The 22500-nt window shown below is 37.7% G+C and overlaps 1 protein-coding gene across 1 annotated transcript in view; it reads left to right on the top strand.

Moving 5' to 3' along the window:
• CSMD3 (CUB and Sushi multiple domains 3) overlaps positions 1–22500 on the top strand; it is a 1747434-nt gene that overhangs the window by 1724079 nt on the left and 855 nt on the right. The window contains 2 exon segments of the mRNA XM_053715303.1: positions 4476–4557; positions 21218–21350. Of these exon segments, the coding sequence (XP_053571278.1) occupies positions 4476–4557; positions 21218–21350 (215 nt within the window).

Here is a 22500-nt window from a genome sequence, read left to right as displayed (position 1 = left end):
CCTTATCTGCCCTCCCTAACATCGCCGACACCTAACTTCAAACATTAACCCTTAATCTGCCGACCGGAGCTCACCGCTATTCTAATAAATTTTTTAACCCCTAAAGCTAAGTCTAACCCTAACACTAACACCCCCCTAAGTTAAATATAATTTAAATCTAACGAAATAAATTAACTCTTATTATATAAATTATTCCTATTTAAAGCTAAGTACTTACCTGTAAAATAAACCCTAATATAGCTACAATATAAATAATAATTATATTGTAGCTATTTTAGGATTAATATTTATTTTACAGGCAACTTTGTATTTATTTTAATCAGGTACAATAGCAATTAAATAGTTAATAACTATTTAATAGCTAAAATAGTTAAAATAATTACAAAATTACCTGTAAAATAAATCCTAACCTAAGTTACAATTAAACCTAACACTACACTATCAATAAATAAATTAAATAAACTACCTACAATTATCTACAATTAAACCTAACACTACACTATCAATAAATTAATTAAATGCAATACCTACAAATAACTACAATTAAATAAACTAACTAAAGTACAAAAAATAAAAAAGAACTAAGTTACAAAAAATAAAAAAATATTTACAAACATTAGAAAAATATTACAACAATTTTAAACTAATTACACCAACTCTAAGCCCCCTAATAAAATAACAAAGACTCCCAAAATAAAAAAATGCCCTACCCTATTCTAAATTAAAAAAGTTCAAAGCTCTTTTACCTTACCAGCCCTGAAAAGGGCCATTTGTGGGGCATGCCCCAAAGAATTCAGCTCTTTTGCCTGTAAAAAAAAACATACAATACCCCCCAACATTACAACCCACCACCCACATACCCCTAATCTAACCCAAACCCCCCTTAAATAAACCTAACACTAAGCCCCTGAAGATCTTCCTAACTTATCTTCACCATGCCAGGTTCACCGATCCGTCCTCGGAAGTCTTGATCCAAGCCTCCGAAGTGTTGATCCAAGCCCAAGTGGGGGCTGAAGAGTGACGTCCATCCTCCGGCTGAAGTCTTGATCCAAGCGGGCAGAAGAGGACATCCGGACCGGCAAACATCTTCTTCCAAGCCGCATCTTCTATGTTCTTCAATCCGATGACGACCGGCTGATCTTCAAGACCTCCAGCGCGGATCCATCCATCTTCACCGACGACTTCCCGACGAATGACGGTTCTTTTAAGGGACGTCATCCAAGATGGCGTCCCTCGAATTCCGATTGGCTGATAGGATTCTATCAGCCAATCCGAATTAAGGTAGGAAAAATAAGATTCAAGTTCAATCCGATTGGCTGATCAGATCAGCCAATCAGATTGAGCTCGCATTCTATTGGCTGTTCCGATCAGCCAATAGAATGCGAGCTCAATCTGATTGGCTGATTGGATCAGCCAATCGGATTGAACTTGAATCTGATTGGCTGATTCCATCAGCCAATCAGAATTTTCCTACCTTAATTCCGATTGGCTGATAGAATCTTATCAGCCAATCGGAATTCGAGGGACGCCATCTTGGATGACATCCCTTAAAGGAACCGTCATTCGTCGGGAAGTTGTCGGTGAAGATGGATGGATCCGCGCTGGAGGTCTTGAAGATCAGCCGGTTGTCATCGGATTGAAGAACATAGAAGATGCGGCTTGGAAGAAGATGTTTGCCGGTCCGGATGTCCTCTTCTGCCTGCTTGGATCAAGACTTCAGCCGGAGGATGGACGTCACTCTTCAGCCCCCGCTTGGGCTTGGATCAACACTTCGGAGGCTTGGATCAAGACTTCCGAAGACGGATCGGTGAACCTGGCATGGTGAAGATAAGGTAGGAAGATCTTCAGGGGCTTAGTGTTAGGTTTATTTAAGGGGGGTTTGGGTTAGATTAGGGGTATGTGGGTGGTGGGTTGTAATGTTGGGGGGGGTATTGTATGTTTTTTTTTAAAGGCAAAAGAGCTGAATTCTTTGGGGCATGCCCCGCAAATGGCCCTTTTCAGGGCTGGTAAGGTAAAAGAGCTTTGAACTTTTTTAATTTAGAATAGGGTAGGGCATTTTTTTATTTTGGGGGTCTTTGTTATTTTATTAGGGGGCTTAGAGTAGGTGTAATTAGTTTAAAATTGTTGTAATATTTTTCCAATGTTTGTAAATATTTTTTTGTAACTTAGTTCTTTTTTATTTTTTGTACTTTAGTTACTTTATTTAATTGTAGTTATTTGTAGGTATTGCATTTAATTAATTTATTGATAGTGTAGTGTTAGGTTTAATTGTAGATAATTGTAGGTATTTTATTTAATTTATTTATTGATAGTGTAGTGTTAGGTTTAATTGTAACTTATGTTAGGATTTATTTTACAGGTAATTTTGTAATTATTTTAACTATTTTAGCTATTAAATAGTTATTAACTATTTAATAGCTATTGTACCTGTTTAAAATAATTACAAAGTTGCCTGTAAAATAAATATTAATCCTAAAATAGCTACAATATAATTATAATTTATATTGTAGCTATATTAGGGTTTATTTTACAGGTAAGTATTTAGCTTTAAAGAGGAATAATTTATATAATAAGAGTTAATTTATTTAGTTAGATTTAAATTATATTTAACTTAGGGGGGTGTTAGTGTTAGGGTTAGACTTAGCTTTAGGGGTTAAAAAATGTATTAGAATAGCGGTGAGTTCCGGTCGGCAGATTAGGGGTTAATGTTTGAAGTTAGGTGTCGGCGATGTTAGGGAGGGCAGATAAGGGGTTATTTCGTTAGATTTAAATTATATTTAACTTAGGGGGGTGTTAGTGTTAGAGTTAGACTTAGCTTTAGGGGTTAATCCATTTATTAGACTAGCGGCGAGATCCGATCGGCAGATTAGGGGTTAATTATTGTAGGTAGCTGGCGGTGACGTTGTGGGGGGCAGATTAGGGGTTAATAAATATAATATAGGGGTCGGCGGTGTTAGGGGCAGCAGATTAGGGGTACATAGGTATAATGTAGGTTGCGGCGGTATATGGAGCGGCAGATTAGGGGTTAAAAAAATATGCAGGTGTCAGCGATAGCGGGGGTGGCAGATTAGGGATTAATAAATGTAAGGTTAGGGGTGTTTAGACTCGGGGTACATGTTAGGGTGTTAGGTGCAGATATATGAAGTGTTTCCCCATAGTAAACAATGGGGCTGCGTTAGGAGCTGAACGCTGCTTTTTTGCAGGTGTTAGGTTTTTTTTCAGCTCAAACTGCCCCATTGTTTTCTATGGGGGAATCGTGCACGAGCACGTTTTTGAAGCTGGTCGCGTCCGTAAGCAACGCTGGTATTTAGAGTTGCAGTGGCGGTAAATATGCTCTACGCTCCCTTTTTTGGAGCCTAACGCAGCCATTCTGTGAACTCTAAATACCAGCGGTATTTAAAAGGTGCGGGGGGAAAAAAGCATGCGTAGCTAACGCACCCCTTTGGCCGCAGAACTCTAAATCTAGCCGTTAGTGTCTTTGTTAGCCTTAATAATAAGTTTAAATTCTGAGTTTTAAAAGATTGTAAAAATAACTTTAGCTGAGAACTAGTTTTCATTATTGAATTACGACTTTTACAGCATTGTCTTCACCTACATAACTTCCAATACATGATACTAAAAAGAACCACAAAAGAAAAACAGGTAATAACAAACAATGCTGTTAACTAAATGTTGCACTTTCAAACATTACAAAGTTGGTTACAAAACAACTTTATTATCCAACTTTGCCATTTGTTATAAAATTATAACTAAAACAATGAAGTATAATTAAAATATATGGTTATTTAAAAAATATGAGTACATGTTAAAATAAATCAAGAATGTACTTTTGCAATTGTATCTGTGTTTAAACATATCTCCATGTAAATTTCCCTAAAGAATGGTTGACAAATATGTTAAATTATTATTATTTTTTTTTACAGTTGAGTCATGTTTTGGGTAAATAAGTCCTAATTATAGCAAGACCACAGGTGGAGAGTATGCGACTTGCAATCTCCAACTTAAGCTGTATATCAGACAACTTTTAACAAGTCAATCTGTATTTCATAGCAAGTGATTGTTAATTTACTATAATTTTAATAACAATTAGCTATCCTTTTTGTAAAAAAAAAAATGGTATGAAGTTGGATATGCAGGTAGGCTTTATTGAATAACTTTACGACCAGCTTGAATTTAGAAAATAACCAATTCTCTGTGACTATACTTATGGTTCTGTTATAAATGGCTGCCTTTACTACCCATAAATTCTCAAGCTACATTATTTTTCCCAAATTCTCTCTATGGATTCTGATCAAATATGAAAAAAGAAATAGAAAAATGGTGCTATAGTCTGAGAGCAGAAAAAATAGTTTAGTAAGATGCATGCCACATTCTAACCACTATTTGGACAGCTAAAATAGAGGCCATTATTGAAGTGTGCTATGCAAAACATTACAAATCTCTAATATGTCATATTTTTGTTTCCTTATTTAAAGGTATCAGCTGAACCTGATGGTGCTACCTATGTTTTTCAAGGATCAATAAATGGAAAAGTAAATGGACAGTTTGGACTTAGAAGTATAGGTAAGTGTTCAATAGAAATGCATATTTAAATGCCTCCTAGTGCTGGCAATCCTGGGTTCAGATTTGAAGAAATCCCAATCCATTAAATCAATGTTCTTATTCATTTTTCCAATGTTAGTTTTTATTCTTTTCACTGTTTTCACTCATCATAAAGATCATATTAAAATTCTTTGCCAACATTTTTCTGATTTAGCATATTTAGGATTTTTTTAAAAATGTATTCCATTCCATCCTGTTTGTTTGCAATAAAAAAAAAACTTTTTATCCACATACGATGATTCAGGCTTCTGTTTTTCTGTGGTATGTCAATGTAATTGAAGCCCACACATCTGAGAAATTAAGCCAATTTATTGAAACTTATATGTCTATCTATCTATCTATCTATCTATCTATCTATCTATCTATCATCTATCTGTCTATCTATCTGTTGTATCTATCTGTTGGTCTCTGTGTTGGTCTGTCTGTCTATCTATCTATCTATCTATCTGTCTGTCTGTCTGTCTGTCTGTCTGTATGTCTGTCTGTCTATCTACAGTATATATCTGTTGCTCAATCTATCTATATATCTATCTACTTTAAATATATTGATTGTATGATTTATAATTTTTCAGAAATATTGCATAATGATTGATTTACCAAATGTCCAATTGCCTATGAGGTCCAGTTGTAGTGTACCTGACTGGTAAACAGTATTTTTAGACCAGCAATATGCTAGAGATAAACTCACAGCATAATCCCTTCATATAATAAATAATTCATGTTTGCCAATTTGTGTCAGTGTTACTGAGAGAAAGCAAGCCCGTAGTAAAGAAAAAACACCTGTTTATTTTTATAGATTTACTATAAACAGGGGCTTAATATTTACAATCTAATTATTCACCAAAACAATAAAAATACTGTGCTCCCTTGTGAACTTCTGAGCAAATAAAGTAAGGAAATTGTCATTTCATTAAAAAGAGAAAATATTAAACTATAAATTGTTTGAATCTATTTTTCTCTTGGGTCATATAATGCATACCATCAAAGTAAGGTTTAAGTTGTGCTGCGTTAAGCTTATTTTAGATGACTTTGTTAATCAATACTTATTTAAAATATAAGCATGTTTTAATGTTATGTTATTAGCGTGTTTTTTTTATATTAACATATAGTGCACAGTGATGTTTGCTCTTCTCTTAAAAGTAACATATTACATAAATAAGTATAGTTATTTTTTTAATATTATTATTATTTTTATTATTATTATTATTTTTATAATGGTATAATAATACCAGCAAAATAAATAATTAATATTTCTGAAATGTTCCAGGCGTAATTTAAATTGCAGAAAAAAAATCAAGAGAAAAATATTTTGCACTTTTAAAACTATATATTCGCAATTATTTGAATACGAATGCTGCTATCCTCAGCTATTGGCATATCACAAATATTTTTTTTTCACAACTATAAGTGTGAATAACATTGTCATAATTGAGATTGCTTAAGTGTTAGAGTAGCTTGAATAATTGAATAGTAACTGAATGAAATGGTTTCCCTTTAATCAACTTAATTCTCATATACCTATCAGTGTTTTCAATGCAAGTCACATAGCCACAGATTCAGCTCTTTTGTCCGTGCTAATGAGGAAGAAATGTTTGTCCTTATATCTTCCTCTCACCTCACTACCTGTCCCCTTCATCCCATCCCCTCATAACTACAGCCCTCCCTCTCTCCTACTCTTACTACAATCCTCCACATATTTTGATTCTTTTTCTCAGCACTGGTATATTTCCCTCATCCCTTAAACATGCACTAATCACACCTATCCTCAAAATGTCTTCTCTCGATCTTTCATTTCCATTCAACTACTCCCCTAGTTCCCTTCTCCCCCATGCCTCAAAACTTCTGGAAAGGCTTGCATATACATGATTATTACATTTCCTCACATTAAACTCCCTCCTTGATCCATTGCATTCTGGATTATACTGTCAACACTCCATAGAAATAGCAATCATTAAGGTTACTAATGACCTAATTACAGCAAAATCAAAAGGCCATTTTTCTCTGCTAATTTTTCTCGATCTCTCTGCAGCCTTTTTCACTATTGACAACCATATCTTGCTCCAGATCCCTAAGGATTGGAGTGTTCAGAGCAAGATAGGGTTGTCAATAGTAAATAAAGCTGCAGAGAGATTGAGAAAAATTAGCAGAGAAAAGTGGCCTTTTAGTGTAACCTTCTCTGGCACATCCTCTGGCACATCCTCTGACACTTTACCACTTTCTGTTGGGGTACCACAATGCTCCTCAGTCCCCTTCTCTTCTCAATTTATTCATCATCCTTAAGTTCCTTAATAAAGTCCATCAGGTTTCAATATTTTTTGTATGCTGATGATACCCAAATCTACCTCTCTGCACCAGACCTATCCCCTTTCTTTCTAACTCAGGTCACTAACTGTCTTTCTAATATTTAATCCTGGATGTTTTCTCACTACCTTAAGATAAATCTCTCCAAAACTGAGTTTCTAATTTACCTCACCTTCCAAAGTCCCTAAACCCTAACCTTTTCTAACTGTTTATAATAACATCATTACCCTAACCCTGCATGTCTGATGTCTTGGAGTCACACAACTCAGATCTCTCTTTCATTCCCCACATCCAGTCTTTGTACAATCCCTTCCGCTTCCACCTTAAAACATCTCTAAAATTTACCACTTCCTCACACAAGATACAACTAAGAATTTAATCCACTCTCTCATCATTTCCCACGTTGACTATTGCAACTCCATCCATCTTTAGCCTCCCTAGCTGCCATTTGTCTCCCTTACAACCCATAATAAATGCCCCTGCCAGGCTGATCTTCCTACAAGAAGAAATGACCCTTCGCTACAATGTAAAGTAGTGAATGTACAGCCTGTAGAACAGTGTAAATTTGCTGTCCTCTTAAAATACCTCAACACACAGCCATTAATGTCTAAACCGTTGGCAACAAAAATGAGTACACCCCTAAGTGGAATTGTCCAAATTGTGCCTAAAGTGTCAACATTTTGTGTGGCCAGCATTATTTTCCAGCACTGCCTTAACCCTCTTGGGCATGGAGTTCACCAGAGCTTTACAGGTTCCACTCCTCCATGACGACATCACAGAGCTTGTGGATGTTAGAGACCTTGCGCTCCCCTTCTGTTTGAGGATGCCCCACAGATGCTTAATAGGGTTTAGGTCTGGAGACATGTTTGGCCAGTCCATCACCTTTACCCTCAGCTTCTTTAGCAAGGTAGTGTTCATCTTGGAGGTGTGTTTGGGTCATTATCATGTTGGAATATTGCCGGCCCAGTCTCCGAAGGGAGGGGATCATGCTCTGCTTCAGTATATCACAGTACATGTTGGCATTCATGGTTCCCTTAATGAATTGTAGCTCCCCAGTGCCAGCAGCATGCATGCAGGCCCAGACCATGACACTCCCACCATCATGCTTGACTGTAGGCAAGACACACTTGTATTTGTACTCCTCACCTCATTGCCGCCACACACGCTTGACACCATCTTAACCAAAGAAGTTAATCTTGGTCTCATCGGACCACAGGACATGGTTCCAGCAATCCATGTCATTAGTCTGCTTTTCTTCAGCAAACTGTTTGCAGGCTTTCTTGTGCATCATCTTTAGAAGAAGATTCCTTCTGGAGTGACAGCCATAGAGACCAATTTGGTGCGGCGTATGGTCTGAGCACTGACAGGCAGACCCCCACCCCTTTGACCTTTGCAGCAATGCTGGAAGCACTCATACGTCTACTTCCCAAAGACAACCTCTGGATATGATGCTGAGCATGTGCACTGAACTTCTTTGGTTGACCATGGTGAGGCCTGTTCTTAATGGAACCTGTCCAGTTAAACTGCTGTATGGTCTTGTCCCCCATGCTGCAGCTCAGTTTCAGGGACTTGGCGATCTTCTTATAGCCTAAACCATCTTTATGTAGAGCAACAATTGTTTTTTTCAGATCCTCAGAGAGTTCTTTGCCATGAGGTGCCATGTTGAACTTTCAGTGACTTTCAGTGTGAGAGCAATAACACCAAATTTAACACACCTGCTCCCCATTCCCACCTGAGACCTTGTAACACTAATGAGTCACATGACACTGGGGAGGGAAAATGGCTAATTGGGCCCAATTTGGACATTTCCACTTAGGGGTGTACTCACTTTTGTTGCTAATGTTTAAGACATTAATGGCTGTGTGTTGAGGTATTTTGAGGGGAAAGCAAATTTACACTGTTAAACAGACTGTATATTCAATACTTTACATTGTAGCAAAGTGTAATTTCTTCAGCGTTGTCACATGAAAAGATATAATAAAATATTTACAAAAATGAGAGGGGTGTACTCACTTTTGTGAGATACTGTAAAACCTTACTGGTTATTCTATTTCACCTGGGTGTCTCCTCAGATAATTTTCATACACATCCATTCGATACAGAGGGCACTCACAGGTCTTGATAATTTTTATGATTTTATTCATGCAACAATCATATAATTCAAGTTGACGTTTCAGCTCGACACATGAGCCTTTTTCAAGACAATCTTGTTTGTTTGTTTGGGAAATGGCGATTTGAACACGCCAAACAAGATTGTCTTGAAAAAGGCTCCTGTGTGAAGCCAAAACGTCTACTTGAATTATGTGATTGTTGTATGAATAAAATATAATAGTTTCAAATAATTGCAATTAAAAATCAAAATTCAAATGTTGTTATTTAACTTAAGTCCCAATTTCATATGTTTTTTTTCTTACAAATTTTAAAGTTAATTTTAGTTACTGTCCCCTTGCATCACTTGACAGTACCAGATATTTACTAAGAGCTAGATTACGAGTGGAGAGCTATTTAACGCTCCTTCTCTCACACTAACTCAGCTAGAAGTAAGCTTTTTACGTGCATCAGGTAGAGCTGATATTACAAGTTGAAACTGAAAGGTTTTCACTCTCGTTCTAACCTGACGTGCGCAAAAAGCTGAACTTCGAATAGCATAACCGCGCTAACGTATTCCCTCATACAAGTCAATGGAGCAAGAAAAGTGGATTTTTTAAAATTAAATCTGAGTAATGCATAAATATGTTTTTTCATGTTTTAATCTACTTGATTGTAAGGGGCTTCAATGTATATATATAAACACAGTCCAGCAATTGCCCTCTCTGGATTTAAATTTAAAAAGAGGAAGGAGTGAGTACTCCGAAAAAGTTCACAATAAAGTTTGCTGTGATTTAAATCCAGAGAGTGCAATTGCAGGACTGTGTTTGCTAAAAATCTTTTGCACCCTGGTACCTGTCTTATGAGTGAGTGGGAGTGCGCTTTTTCAACTACATTCATATATATATATATATATATATATATATATATATATATATATATAAATATATATATATATATATATATATATATATATATATATATATATATATATATATATATATATATATATATATATAACAAAAGTAGAAAGCACTCACTGGACTGTAGACAGCAATGTAAATCAAATTGAATTTATTGTGACGTTTTGGGTCCAACAACGTCCCTTCCTCTGACAAACAGCTAGTGAAAAAACAAACATTTATAGACCCATAAAACACTCCCCTAGGTGAACTGCCAATGAAAATGTGCTGTGTGTAAAACAAAAATGAGCCGTGTGCAAAACAGGCATAGATCCCTATAATTAGGGTTAAAACAATCATAACATGGTGAACAATATATTAAATGTGTAAATGTATATAGATATATATGTGACTCTATAAGTATAAAATGTGAGTATAACTGATAGCCCCCAAAATATGACTGATCTAATACAGGCTGAAATAAAATCCGTAGCGCACATATGGTGAAGACAAGAACAACAAAAGCCTGATAGGTGGGATCTTACATACCCCCATTCTATGATTGGCCAGACAGATTAGTCATCCATAACCACGCCTGTATCAACATTACAGGCCAGGTGTAACCATGGAGTGCATTGCGTAAAGAATGACAACAAATGATCTGATGGGCTAAAGAGACGCCGACAAGCACGTCACGCCATAACTCACAACAACAACTCGGGCGGTTGCCCTGGAAACCAATGTAAACAACTCCGTGTGCAATAGTGGCCGAATATCGCCGCGTCTGCTCAAACTCAGTCACACATTACAGCAACGCCGTAACTCACAACCGCTCGGGCGGTTGCCCTGTCAACCAATGTCAACAACACTGTGTGCAGTAGTTACTGAATATCGCCGTGCCTACCCAAACACAGTCAAACACTACCGCACCCGAGGTCTAACCACATTGCATACCCTATAGGAATAAGGCCATGACCAAGGATCCACAACCAAGAAGAAACATGCTGAAACATCGCCGTATCTACCTACCAATCAGATTGCTGCAATCCGCTACTCATCCGACTAAAAGGCTGCCATAGCAACCTGCATATACAAATCAAAACACCATCATGGCCTCACTCTGCACTATGTACAACAAGATATAAGAGATCTTAAGACTCCAACCTGGCCACAGCGCTAGAGGTACAAATATGTGGCTATAACAATCATAATATGAAGGTATCCACACCAATGAAAATACAAAATAGAGTTCTACAGCATAGATTAATCCTTCACAGGTCCATCTACTATACACTAGCATGTGACCACAGACCTATTATAAGAGCTGCACAAACTGACAAACGCTAGGTAAATTGTCATAAGGAAATAAAAATAAAAATATATATTGATAGACCCTCCCTAACAGATTTCAAAATACCTAATGTACATAAAAAGGAACGTGCCACTATACTTATAAGCACTTACCCAAAAGTGCTAACCCATAACTAACACCATCCGACAGATGTAAAGGGAACAACAAACCCCATCCCCAAGATAGCAGATATATAATCCGTCCAATAAAAAAGACAAGCACAATCTACAAAAAATAATAATAAAAAATAAAAAATGTAATAATAGAAATATACATGGAATGAAAGTGTGACCCCATAAGGGATACTCAAACATGAGCCTACCCAAATTGGCGGTTCATAGTTGAGACGTGAACCCACTATACAGATAATTCCAAAGTTTAGACCATATAGTTCCCCCTAGGGAAGCTATATATGTCATAAATTAACAGCCACCAAATCCTAAAGATGACAAAAACATGTTCACATTCCTAATGTGGCAAAAGCCACACTATCAGACAGCAGCCACATGTGGTAACCAAATCCCATACTAGTAAAGACACCTCACCGTCCTACAGCGATGTATTGCCAGAACCGTAACACATGTATAGGGGGCATATCAGACATAATAAAGAATCATAGTGTGTGTGACAAGTGTAGTAACATATAACTATCATAAAAACAGGTTAAAAACATAACACACCTCATATATATACATGTTGAAAGCTAAATTGATAAAAAACTGATGATAATGGAAGAATATGGAAGAAAATATACATGTTCAAGACTTAATTACTGAAAAATAGAGAACATGAGACCCTATTTCGGGTCTAGTTATGCAACAACAAAAGACTAAAATAAACCAAATTAAACTAAATAAGTATAACTCAAGAATGAGAAGTGAACTCTCATTCCTTCAACACAATTTAGTGCTGAATCATAGACACAGGATCAATGGATCAATGGACTCTCATAGGACATAGTCCTTATAGAAAGTTCTGCCATCCCGTCTGGATGTTAAGGCCTCTCGGGGCCAGTGTGCATAGTTCATGAATCCAACATGCTTCTTTTTTGAGCAAGATCTTGGCTCTGTTTCCTCCTCTTCTTAAGACTGGCACGTGGTCAATGATTCTAAAGCGACAGTCACTCACAGTATGTCCTGCTTCCAGGAAGTAGCGAGCCACCGGATGTTCTGCCTTTCCAGAGTGTATTGCTGATCTGATGCTGGAACGGTGATTCGCCATTCTCACTCTGGCATCGTCAGTTGTCTTGCCGGTATAGAATTTCCCGCAGGGGCAATTAAGTAGATATATGATAAACTGGGTTGTGCACGTCAGAAAATATTTAATCTGATATCTTTTGCGATGATCAGGGTGTTGAAATGTCGTGCCAATGTGTATGCTGTTACAGGTTACACAACTAATGCATTTATAGCATCCCACTTTTTTCTTCAACCAAGTTTGTTTGTCATTTTTTGAAGCGATATCAGTCTTCACTAGCATATCTCTCAAACTCTTGCCTCTACGATATGCCAATCTTGGTGCCGACCATTCAGCAAATGGCAATGTAGGATCGCTCTGGAGTATTTTCCATTCCTCCTTCACTGCTTGGGCAATCTGATATTGGTCTGGATTATATGTTGTGAGTTGGGGATTGGTTATGGTATTTTGGATTTGTTGTTCATCTTGAGATAAGAAAGCCAATTCCAATTGATTCTCTAGATTCTTCTTGTTGTAACCTCGTTAGAGGAATCTTTGTGTCATTTCTGACATCTGTGTCTGCATCAGATCCTCGTCGAGATCCTCGACGAGGATCTGATGCAGACACAGATGTCAGAAATGACACAAAGATTCCTCCAACGAGGTTACAACAAGAAGAATCTAGAGAATCAATTGGAATTGGCTTTCTTATCTCAAGATGAACAACAAATCCAAAATACCATAACCAATCCCCAACTCACATTTGTGACAACATATAATCCAGACCAATATCAGATTGACCAAGCAGTGAAGGAGGAATGGAAAATACTCCAGAGCAATCCTACATTGCCATTTGCTGAATGGTCGGCACCAAGATTGGCATATCGTAGAGGCAAGAGTTTGAGAGATATGCTAGTGAAGACTGATATCGCTTAAAAAAATGACAAACAAACTTGGTTGAAGAAAAAAGTGGGATGCTATAAATGCATTAGTTGTGTAACCTGTAACAGCATGCACACTGGCACGACATTTCAACACCCTGATCGTCGCAAAAGATATCAGATTAAATATTTTCTGACATGCACAACCCAGTTTATCATATATCTACTTAATTGCCCCTGCGGGAAATTCTATACCGGCAAGACAACTGACGATGCCAGAGTGAGAATGGCGAATCACCGTTCCAGCATCAGATCGGCAATACACTCTGGAAAGGCAGAACATCCGGTGGCTCGCCACTTCCTGGAAGCAGGACATACTGTGAGTGACTTGCGCTTTAGAATCATTGACCAAGTGCCAGTCTTAAGAAGAGGAGGAAACAGAGCCAAGATCTTGCTCAAATAAGAAGCACGTTCGATTCATGAACTATGCACACTGGCCCCGAGAGGCCTTAACATCCAGACGGGATGGCAGAACTTTCTATATGGACTATGTCCTATGAGAGTCCATTGATCCATTGATCCTGTGTCTATGACTCAGCACTAAATTGTGTTGAAGGAATGAGAGTTCACTTCTCATTTTTGAGTTATACTTATTTAGTTTAATTTGGTTTATTTTAGACTTTTGTCGTTGCATTACTAGACCCGAAATAGGGTCTCATGTTCTCTATTTTTCAGTAATTAAGTCTTGAACATGTATATTTTCTTCCATATTCTTCCATTATCATCAGTTTTTTATCAATTTAGCTTTCAACATGTATATATATGAGGTGTGTTATGTTTTTAACCTGTTTTTATGATAGTTATATGTTACTACACTTGTCACACACACTATGATTCTTTATTTTGTCTGATATGCCCCCTATACATGTGTTACGGTCCTGGCAATACATCGCTGTAGGACGGTGAGGTGTCTTTACTAGTATGGGATTTGGTTACCACATGTGGCTGCTGTCTGATAGTGTGGCTTTTGCCACATTAGGAATGTGAATATGTTTTTGTCATCTTTAGGATTTGGTGGCTGTTAATTTATGACATATATAGCTTCCCTAGGGGGAACTATACAGTCTAAACTTTGAAATTATCTGTATAGTGGGTTCACGTCTCAACTATGAACCGCCAATTTGGGTAGCCTCATTTTTGAGTATCCCTTATGGGGTCACACTTTCATTCCATGTATATTTCTATTATTACATTTTTTATTTTTTATTATTATTTTTTGTAGATTGTGCTTGTCCTTTTTATTGGACGGTTTATATATCTGCTATCTTGGGGATGGGGTTTGTTGTTCCCTTTACATCTGTCGGATGGTGTTAGTTATGGGTTAGCACTTTTGGGTAAGTGCTTAAAAGTATAGTGGCACGTTCCTTTTTATGTACATTAGGTATTTTGACATCTGTTAGGGAGGGTCTATCAATATATATTTTTATTTTTATTTCCTTATGACAATTTACCTAGCGTTTGTCAGTTTGTGCAGCTCTTATAATAGGTCTGTGGTCACATGCTAGTGTATAGTAGATGGACCTGTGTAGGATTAATCTATGCTGTAGAACTCTATTTTGTATTTTCATTGGTGTGGATACCTTCATATTATGATTGTTATAGCCACATATTTGTACCTCTAGCGCTGTGGCCAGGTTGGAGTCTTAAGATCTCTTATATCTTGTTGTACATAGTGCAGAGTGAGGCCATGATCGTGTTTGGATTTGTATATGCAGGTTGCTATGGCAGCCTTTTAGTCGGATGAGTAGCGGATTGCAGCAATCTGATTGGTAGGTAGATACGGCGATGTTTCAGCATGTTTCAGCTTGGTTGTGGATCCTTGGTCATGGCCTTATTCCTATAGGGTATGCAATGTGGTTGGACCTCTGGTGCGGTAGTGTTTGACTGTGTTTGGGTAGGCGCGGCGATATTCGGTCACTACTGCACACAGAGTTGTTGACATTGGTTGCCAGGGCAACCGCCCGAGCGGTTGTGAGTTACGGCGTTGCTGTAATGTGTGATTGAGTTTGAGCAGACGCGGCGATATTCGGCCACTATTGCACACAGAGTTGTTTACATTGGTTGCCAGGGCAACCGCCCGAGTTGTTGTGAGTTATGGCGTGACGTGCTTGTCGGCGTCTCTTTAGCCCATCAGATAATTTGTTGTCATTCTTTACGCAATGCACTCCATGGTTACACCTGGCCTGTAATGTTGATACAGGCGTGGTTATGGATGACTAATCTGTCTGGCCAATCATAGAATGGGGGTATGTAAGATCCCACCTATCAGGCTTTTGTTGTTCTTGTCTTCACCATATGTGCGCTACAGATTTTATTTCAGCCTGTATTAGATCGGTCATATTTTGGGGGCTATGAGTTATACTCACATTTTATACTTATAGAGTCACATATATATCTATATACATTTACACATTTAATATATTGTTCACCATGTTATGATTGTTTTAACCCTAATTATAGGGATCAATGCCTGTTTTGCACACGGCTCATTTTTGTTTTGCACACGGCACATTTTCATTGGCACTTCACCTAGGGGAGTGTTTTATGGGTCTATAAATGTTTGTTTTTTCACTAGCTGTTTGTCAGAGGAAGGGACGTTGTTGGTCCTGAAACGTCACAATAAATTCAATTTGATTTACATTGCTGTCTACAGTCCAGTGAGTGCTTTCTACTTTTGTTTTCTACATACCTGGCTACAGCACCCTGGCAAGTTGTAGTGTGTTGGTGAGAGTGCATATACTACAATACATCTTTATATATATATATATATATATATATATATATATATGTATATATGCCTGTAAATACATATATACATATCTAATTTTTATTAGATAGTGTTATTTTGAGTGTAATTGTACTTTTAGATGCATTTTTATATGTTTTTTGACACTTTTTTTTGTGTGTGACAGTTAACCCGAGCTCTGAGGTCACGCTATCCTGATGCACGTTATATTCAACTGTGCTCATGCAATCATTAGTGATGTCGCAAATAGTTCACCGGCAAATAGTTCCCGGCGAACATAGCATGTTCGCGTTCGCCGCGGCGGGCGAACATATGCGATGTTCGATCCGCCCCCTATTCATCATCATTGAGTAATACTTTGACCCTGTACCTCACAGTCAGCAGACACATTCCAGCCAATCAGCAGCAGACCCTCCCTCCCAGACCCTCCTACCTCCTGGACAGCATCCATTTTAGATTCATTCGGGAGCTGCATTCTTAGTGAGAGGAGGGACAGTGTAGCTGCTGCTGATTTAATAGGGAAATCGATAGCTAGGCTAGTGTATTCAGTGTCCACTACAGTCCTGAAGGACTCATCTGATCTCTTCTGTAAGGACAGCACCCCAAAAAGCCATCAGTCTGCTTTTTTTTTTCCTGTGTAAGCTAATTGCAGTTGCCTGCCTGCCAGCGTGTGTGTCAGGCTCACAGCGTATAGTGTGCCCACTTGCCCAGTGCCACCACTCATATCTGGTGTAACAGTAGTGTAGATTTAAAAAAAAACAACACTTTTTTGACTGTGTTAAATAATAGCAGTCAGTTTCCTTCACACGTGTGCGTTTCAGTGCCTGCCTGCCAGGGCACAGTGTCACTCCAGTGCAACTCATATCTGGTGTAACAGTAGTGTAGATTTAAAAAAACAACACTTTTTTGACTGTGTTAAATAATAGCAGTCAGTTTCCTTCACACGTGTGCGTTTCAGTGCCTGTCTGCCAGGGTACAGTGTCACCCCAGTGCAACTCATATCTGGTGTAACAGTAGTGTAAATTTAAAAAAACAACACTTTTTTGACTGTGTTAAATAATAGCAGTCAGTTTCCTTCACACGTGTGCGTTTCAGTGCCTGCCTGCCTGCCAGGGCACAGTGTCAACCCAGTTCAACTCATATCTGGTGTAACAGTAGTGTACATTTAAAAAAAAAAACAACACTTGTTTGACTGTGTTAAATAATAGCAGTCAGTTTCCTTCACACGTGTGCATTTCAGTGCCTGCCAGGGCACAGTGTCACCCCAGTGCAACTCATATCTGGTGTAACAGTAGTGTACATTTTAAAAAAAAAACAACACTTTTTTGACTGTGAAATAATAGCAGTCAGTTTTCTTCACACGTGTGTGTTTCAGTGCCTGCCAGGGCACAGTGTCACCCCAGTGCAACTCATATCTGGTGTAACAGTAGTGTAGATTTAAAAAAAACAACACTTTTTTGACTGTGTTAAATAATAGCAGTCAGTTTCCTTCACATGTGTGCGTTTCAGTGCCTGCCAGGCACAGTGTCACCCCAGTGCAACTCATATCTGGTGTAACAGTAGTGTACATTTAAAAAAACAACACTTTTTTGACTGTGAAATAATAGCAGTCAGTTTTCTTCACACGTGTGCGTTTCAGTGCCTGCCTGCCAGGGCACAGTGTCACACCAGTGCAACTCATATCTGGTGTAACAGTAGTGTACATTTAAAAAAAAAAAACATTTTTTTGACTGTGAAATAATAGCAGTCAGTTTCCTTCACACGTGTGCGTTTCAGTGCCTGCCTGCCAGGGCACAGTGTCACACCAGTGCAACTCATATCTGGTGTAACAGTAGTGTACATTTAAAAAAACCCAACACTGATAGGGGATGTAACAGGGATTACACTGATAAGAATAGTACTACTTAACACACCACTCCTATCTGGTGGCACATTAGATTGCACGCGCAATGCCCCAAATTTGAAGTAGGAGGACTGACCAAGCATCTTTTTCCATCTCCCGTTTCCTAAAATCGATGCCAAATACACGTCCCCTGATAGGGGACATAACAGGAATTAAACTGATAAGAATAGAACTACTTAACACACCACTCCTATCTGGTGGCACATTAGATTGCACGCGCAGTGCCCCAAATTTGAAGTAGGAGGACCGACCAAGAATCTTTTTCCATCTCCCGGTTCCTAAAATCGATGCCATATACACGTCCCCTGATAGGGGACGTAACAGGGATTAAACTGATAAGAATAGAACTACTTAACACACCACTCCTATCTGGTGGCACATTAGATTGCATGCACAGTGCTCCAAATTTGAAGTAGGAGGACCGACCAAGCATCTTTTTCCATCTCCCGGTTTCTAAAATCGATGCCATATACACGTCCCCTGAAAGGGGACGTAACAGGGATTAAACTGATAGGAATAGTACTACTTAACACACCTTATAATAACGCAGAGAGAGGCAATGCAGAGAGAGGAGTCTGAAGAAGAGGAGTCAAAGGAGGAAGGTGGCTTTGAGGAGGTGGAAGACCAAACACATCAGGCGTCCCAGGGGGCTTCTTTTCACCTTTCGGGGACCCTTGGTGTTGTACGTGGCTGGGTGGAGGAAGAGACCTTCAATGACATCAGTGAGGACAAGGAACGGGACATGGCTAGCTTGGTATCCAACCTTGTGCAAATGGGGAGTTTGCGGTTGTGCAAATGGACTGTTTGCGGTTGTTTGCGGTGCGTTAAAGGGACAGTCTAGGTCAAAATAAACTGTCATGATTCAGATAGAGCATGTAATTTTAAACAATTTTCCACTTTACTTTTATCACCAATTTTGCTTTGTTCTCTTGGTATTCTTAGTTTAAAGCTTAACCTAGGAGGTTCATATGCTAATTTCTTATACCTTGAAGCCCACCTCTTTCAGATTGCATTTTAACAGTTTTTCACCACTAGAGGGTGTTAGTTCACGTATTTCATATAGATAACACTGTGCGCGTGCACGTGAAGTTATCTGGGAGCAGGCACTGATTGGCTAGACTGCAAGTCTGTCAAAAGAACTGAAAAAAGGGGCAGATTGCAGAGGCTTAGATACAAGATAATCACAGAGGTTTTAAAGTATATTATTATAAATGTGTTAGTTATGCAAAACTGGGAAATGGGTAATAAAGGGATTATCTATCTTTTAAAACAATAAAAATTCTGGTGTAGTATGTCCCTTTAAACGGGGGAGTTTGGTCTGTCACTGTGAAGCGGGCGTAACCCTTACACTTCCTGATCGATACAACATCATACCTGATGTTTTAAAGCACGTTATTCCAAACAATTTAGGAATGTTAGGTGATTTAAGCCCTTTTTGGCTTAAAACCAGACTCTGCATCAACTATGTAATTTTCCATGGGAGTTTTGCCATGGATCCCCCTCTGGCATGCCACAGTCCAGGTGTTAGTCCCCTTGAAACAAATTTTCCATCACATTTGTGGCCAGAAAGAGTCCCTGTGGGTTTTAAAGTTCGCCTGCCTATTGTAGTCTATGGTGGTTCGCCCGGTTTGCCCGTTCGTGAACAGTTGTGAAAGTTCGCATTCGCTGTTCGCGAACCCAAATTTTTATGTTCACGACATCATTAGCGATCATACTTACTTTCAACTTATAATACAAGCGCTCCTTCCGATGTGCGCAAACAGCATTGAAAAAAAAATTAAATTGCTTGCGCGCAACAGTTAGCACATCACTTGTAATCTGAGCCTAAATGCATGTTCAAAGATACTGTGAATTTTTGTACATGCTTGGTTTCAGCTTGTGCCTCAGAAAGTGTGCTTATAAAAAGATTGTCCATATTGTGATAAGAGAAGTGAATTTGAAAGTTGTTTACAATATGGTGTTCTATCTGAATTATGAAAGTTTAATTTTGTTGTTAGTATTCCTATAAAAGTGTGGTATAAGTTTTATTTCTAACTTGTCATTAAACTAATCCGTTGTGTTTAATAATGGTTGTAGGCATTAAAAAAATGTATGAACAACCAATAAATGGTGCTCTAACTAATTAAAATGGGTTTTTAAGAGGTCATGCTAAAATCAGCACAACAGGTTTCTTCTCAAAGCAAAGTGTTAAAAGAGTTAATGAGGTATGAAGCTACTAAAAAATAAACAATAACTGTGTTTTCTAATTGAATGTAATGACATTGAAAACCCCACTAACACTCCAACAAGGCACTTTACAAAGTGTCTATTGGTTTGGAATAGGAAGAAAACAATGTAATATTTAATGGATGATTGTAAGTAATTGTGATAATGTTGGCTAGGGCTCTGAAATGCTCTTTAGGGTGGAGTAATAAAAGTTACAAGGCGCTAATTTACACAGTTTATAGAAACAAGCATGGCTTAGCTACTTAAAGGGACATAAAGGTTAAAAAATTAAATGCTCTAATGTATTAGAGCATTTTATTATTGTCCAGTTGCTAACAAATAACTACATGTTAAACCACTGCATCAGGATTAAACATATAGTTAAAAACAGTTTCAATAGTTAAAGTAGCTTCAGAGCAGTAATGCACTACTGGGAGCTAACTGCCACCAATCACCATCTGTAGTGCATTGCTGCTGCCAAGCATATGTACAATCCCTTTTCAACATAGGATACCAAGAGACTAAATGAAGGCTATTAAAAGTAGAAGTCAGTGTAAAAGTGACTTAAAATTGCCTGCTCTAATTGAACCATGACATTTTAATTTTAACTTGCAAATACTATTCATTTCTTCAGAAAAAAGTTAGTATGCAACATTTTGGTCTTGGTGCATTGTTAAGGTGTAATAAAGTTTCCATTTGGCTATCAACAACAATAAATACATGGGATATATATATATATATATATATTTTTTTTTGTTTAAAAATGCCATGTTTAAATTAGGACACTCACTGTAGAGTACTTTGAATCATTAGTATATCCATCCAAGCAACTAGCTGTAGTAGCAGGTGTGAAACATCACTGTTGACTTGCACTAACAATGGTTAGGAGTTCATTTCCGAGAGCAAATAGTAATATGATGGATGTAAAACAGTAATATTAACAAGGAAACTGCAATATTTTCTTGTTTAGCAACATTTAAATACTATTTTTTATTCTAACAGGAATTAATATTTCAGAAGATAACGGTACACATCAGACACATGGGACAAACAGCAGTTCTGTGGCTATTGCGATACTGGTGCCTTTCTTTGCTCTAATTTTCGCTGGTTTTGGATTTTATCTTTATAAACAAAGGTAATCTATTATACAATCTTCTCAATGGAACTGACTTCATTAGAAAAAGTAATTCAAGTGAATGCTTTTATTTCCTCTCTTTGAACAGCAGACAACAGGTTAACATATACAATTGAAACATTCAACACATGTTATAGTAATTTTTAAAACAAAGGTTTATCTTTAGATTTTATAACCTGTTTGTCGGGTACACATGAAACTGTAGAATAACAGGTTAGGCTAGCTGTTACTGAACTGTTATTTAAATTAAAAGAATTAAAGTAAATCAGCCATATTGTGGATGTCCAGGGGCGGCACTACCATTGGTGCAGCAGGTGTGGTGGCACCAGGGCCTAAGTGCTGGGGGGGCCCATAGCAGCCAATCTATACATAAGCAGAATGTGGACAATCCTATTTTAGGGGAGTCTTTAAATAGTGCATCTTGCAGGTGCATCTATCAATCCTCAAAATTGTTAGACAGAGCAGCAGGTATACTATTACTATTTCTTACTACTATCATACCTTTGAGGGGCCCAAAAAATGATGCACCAGGGCCCTCTGTAATCTACATTACAAGAAACATAGTTCAAATAAATACATCTGAAAAAAACAATAGCTCTACATTAAAAAATATAATTTGTTCTCAATGAATGGTAAAGTTAACTGCAATAGCACTATGTAATGTTTCAATAGCATGTGGCCACATAAACATATTTGAAGGGCAGATAATTAAATTAATTAAACTAAAAAATAAGGCCAATATGCAGAAATGTCACACTATGACACAGGTGACACCCTCAATATAATAAATGTTAAAATAAGCACTACAAACATCTAAATATTCAGCACATATAATCCTATATTATAAGATGAAAACACAGGGATGATATCACTGCTCTAAACAATACCCTACAGGGCTGATTTAAATCAACCTCCTATGGATCATAAATACTTGCAAATGTTTCCATGTATTGGTGAAGACAGCAACTGACGCTCACCAACTGAAAAAAATAGTAGCTGCGTATTTAATTTGTATTCCATAGTGACATTTTTTCTATATATGCATCAGAAAGGATTCATTTTAATGCAAACATTTTAAACCCTTTAAAATTGTAATTTTGTTAATGAAATATACACTGTTTAGCAGGCATGGGACACACCACCAGAATGT

Source organism: Bombina bombina, chromosome 5 (genome assembly GCF_027579735.1).
Source record: "Bombina bombina isolate aBomBom1 chromosome 5, aBomBom1.pri, whole genome shotgun sequence".
Classification (NCBI taxonomy): domain Eukaryota; kingdom Metazoa; phylum Chordata; class Amphibia; order Anura; family Bombinatoridae; genus Bombina; species Bombina bombina.
This window is presented reverse-complemented; position numbering and strand designations above follow the sequence as displayed.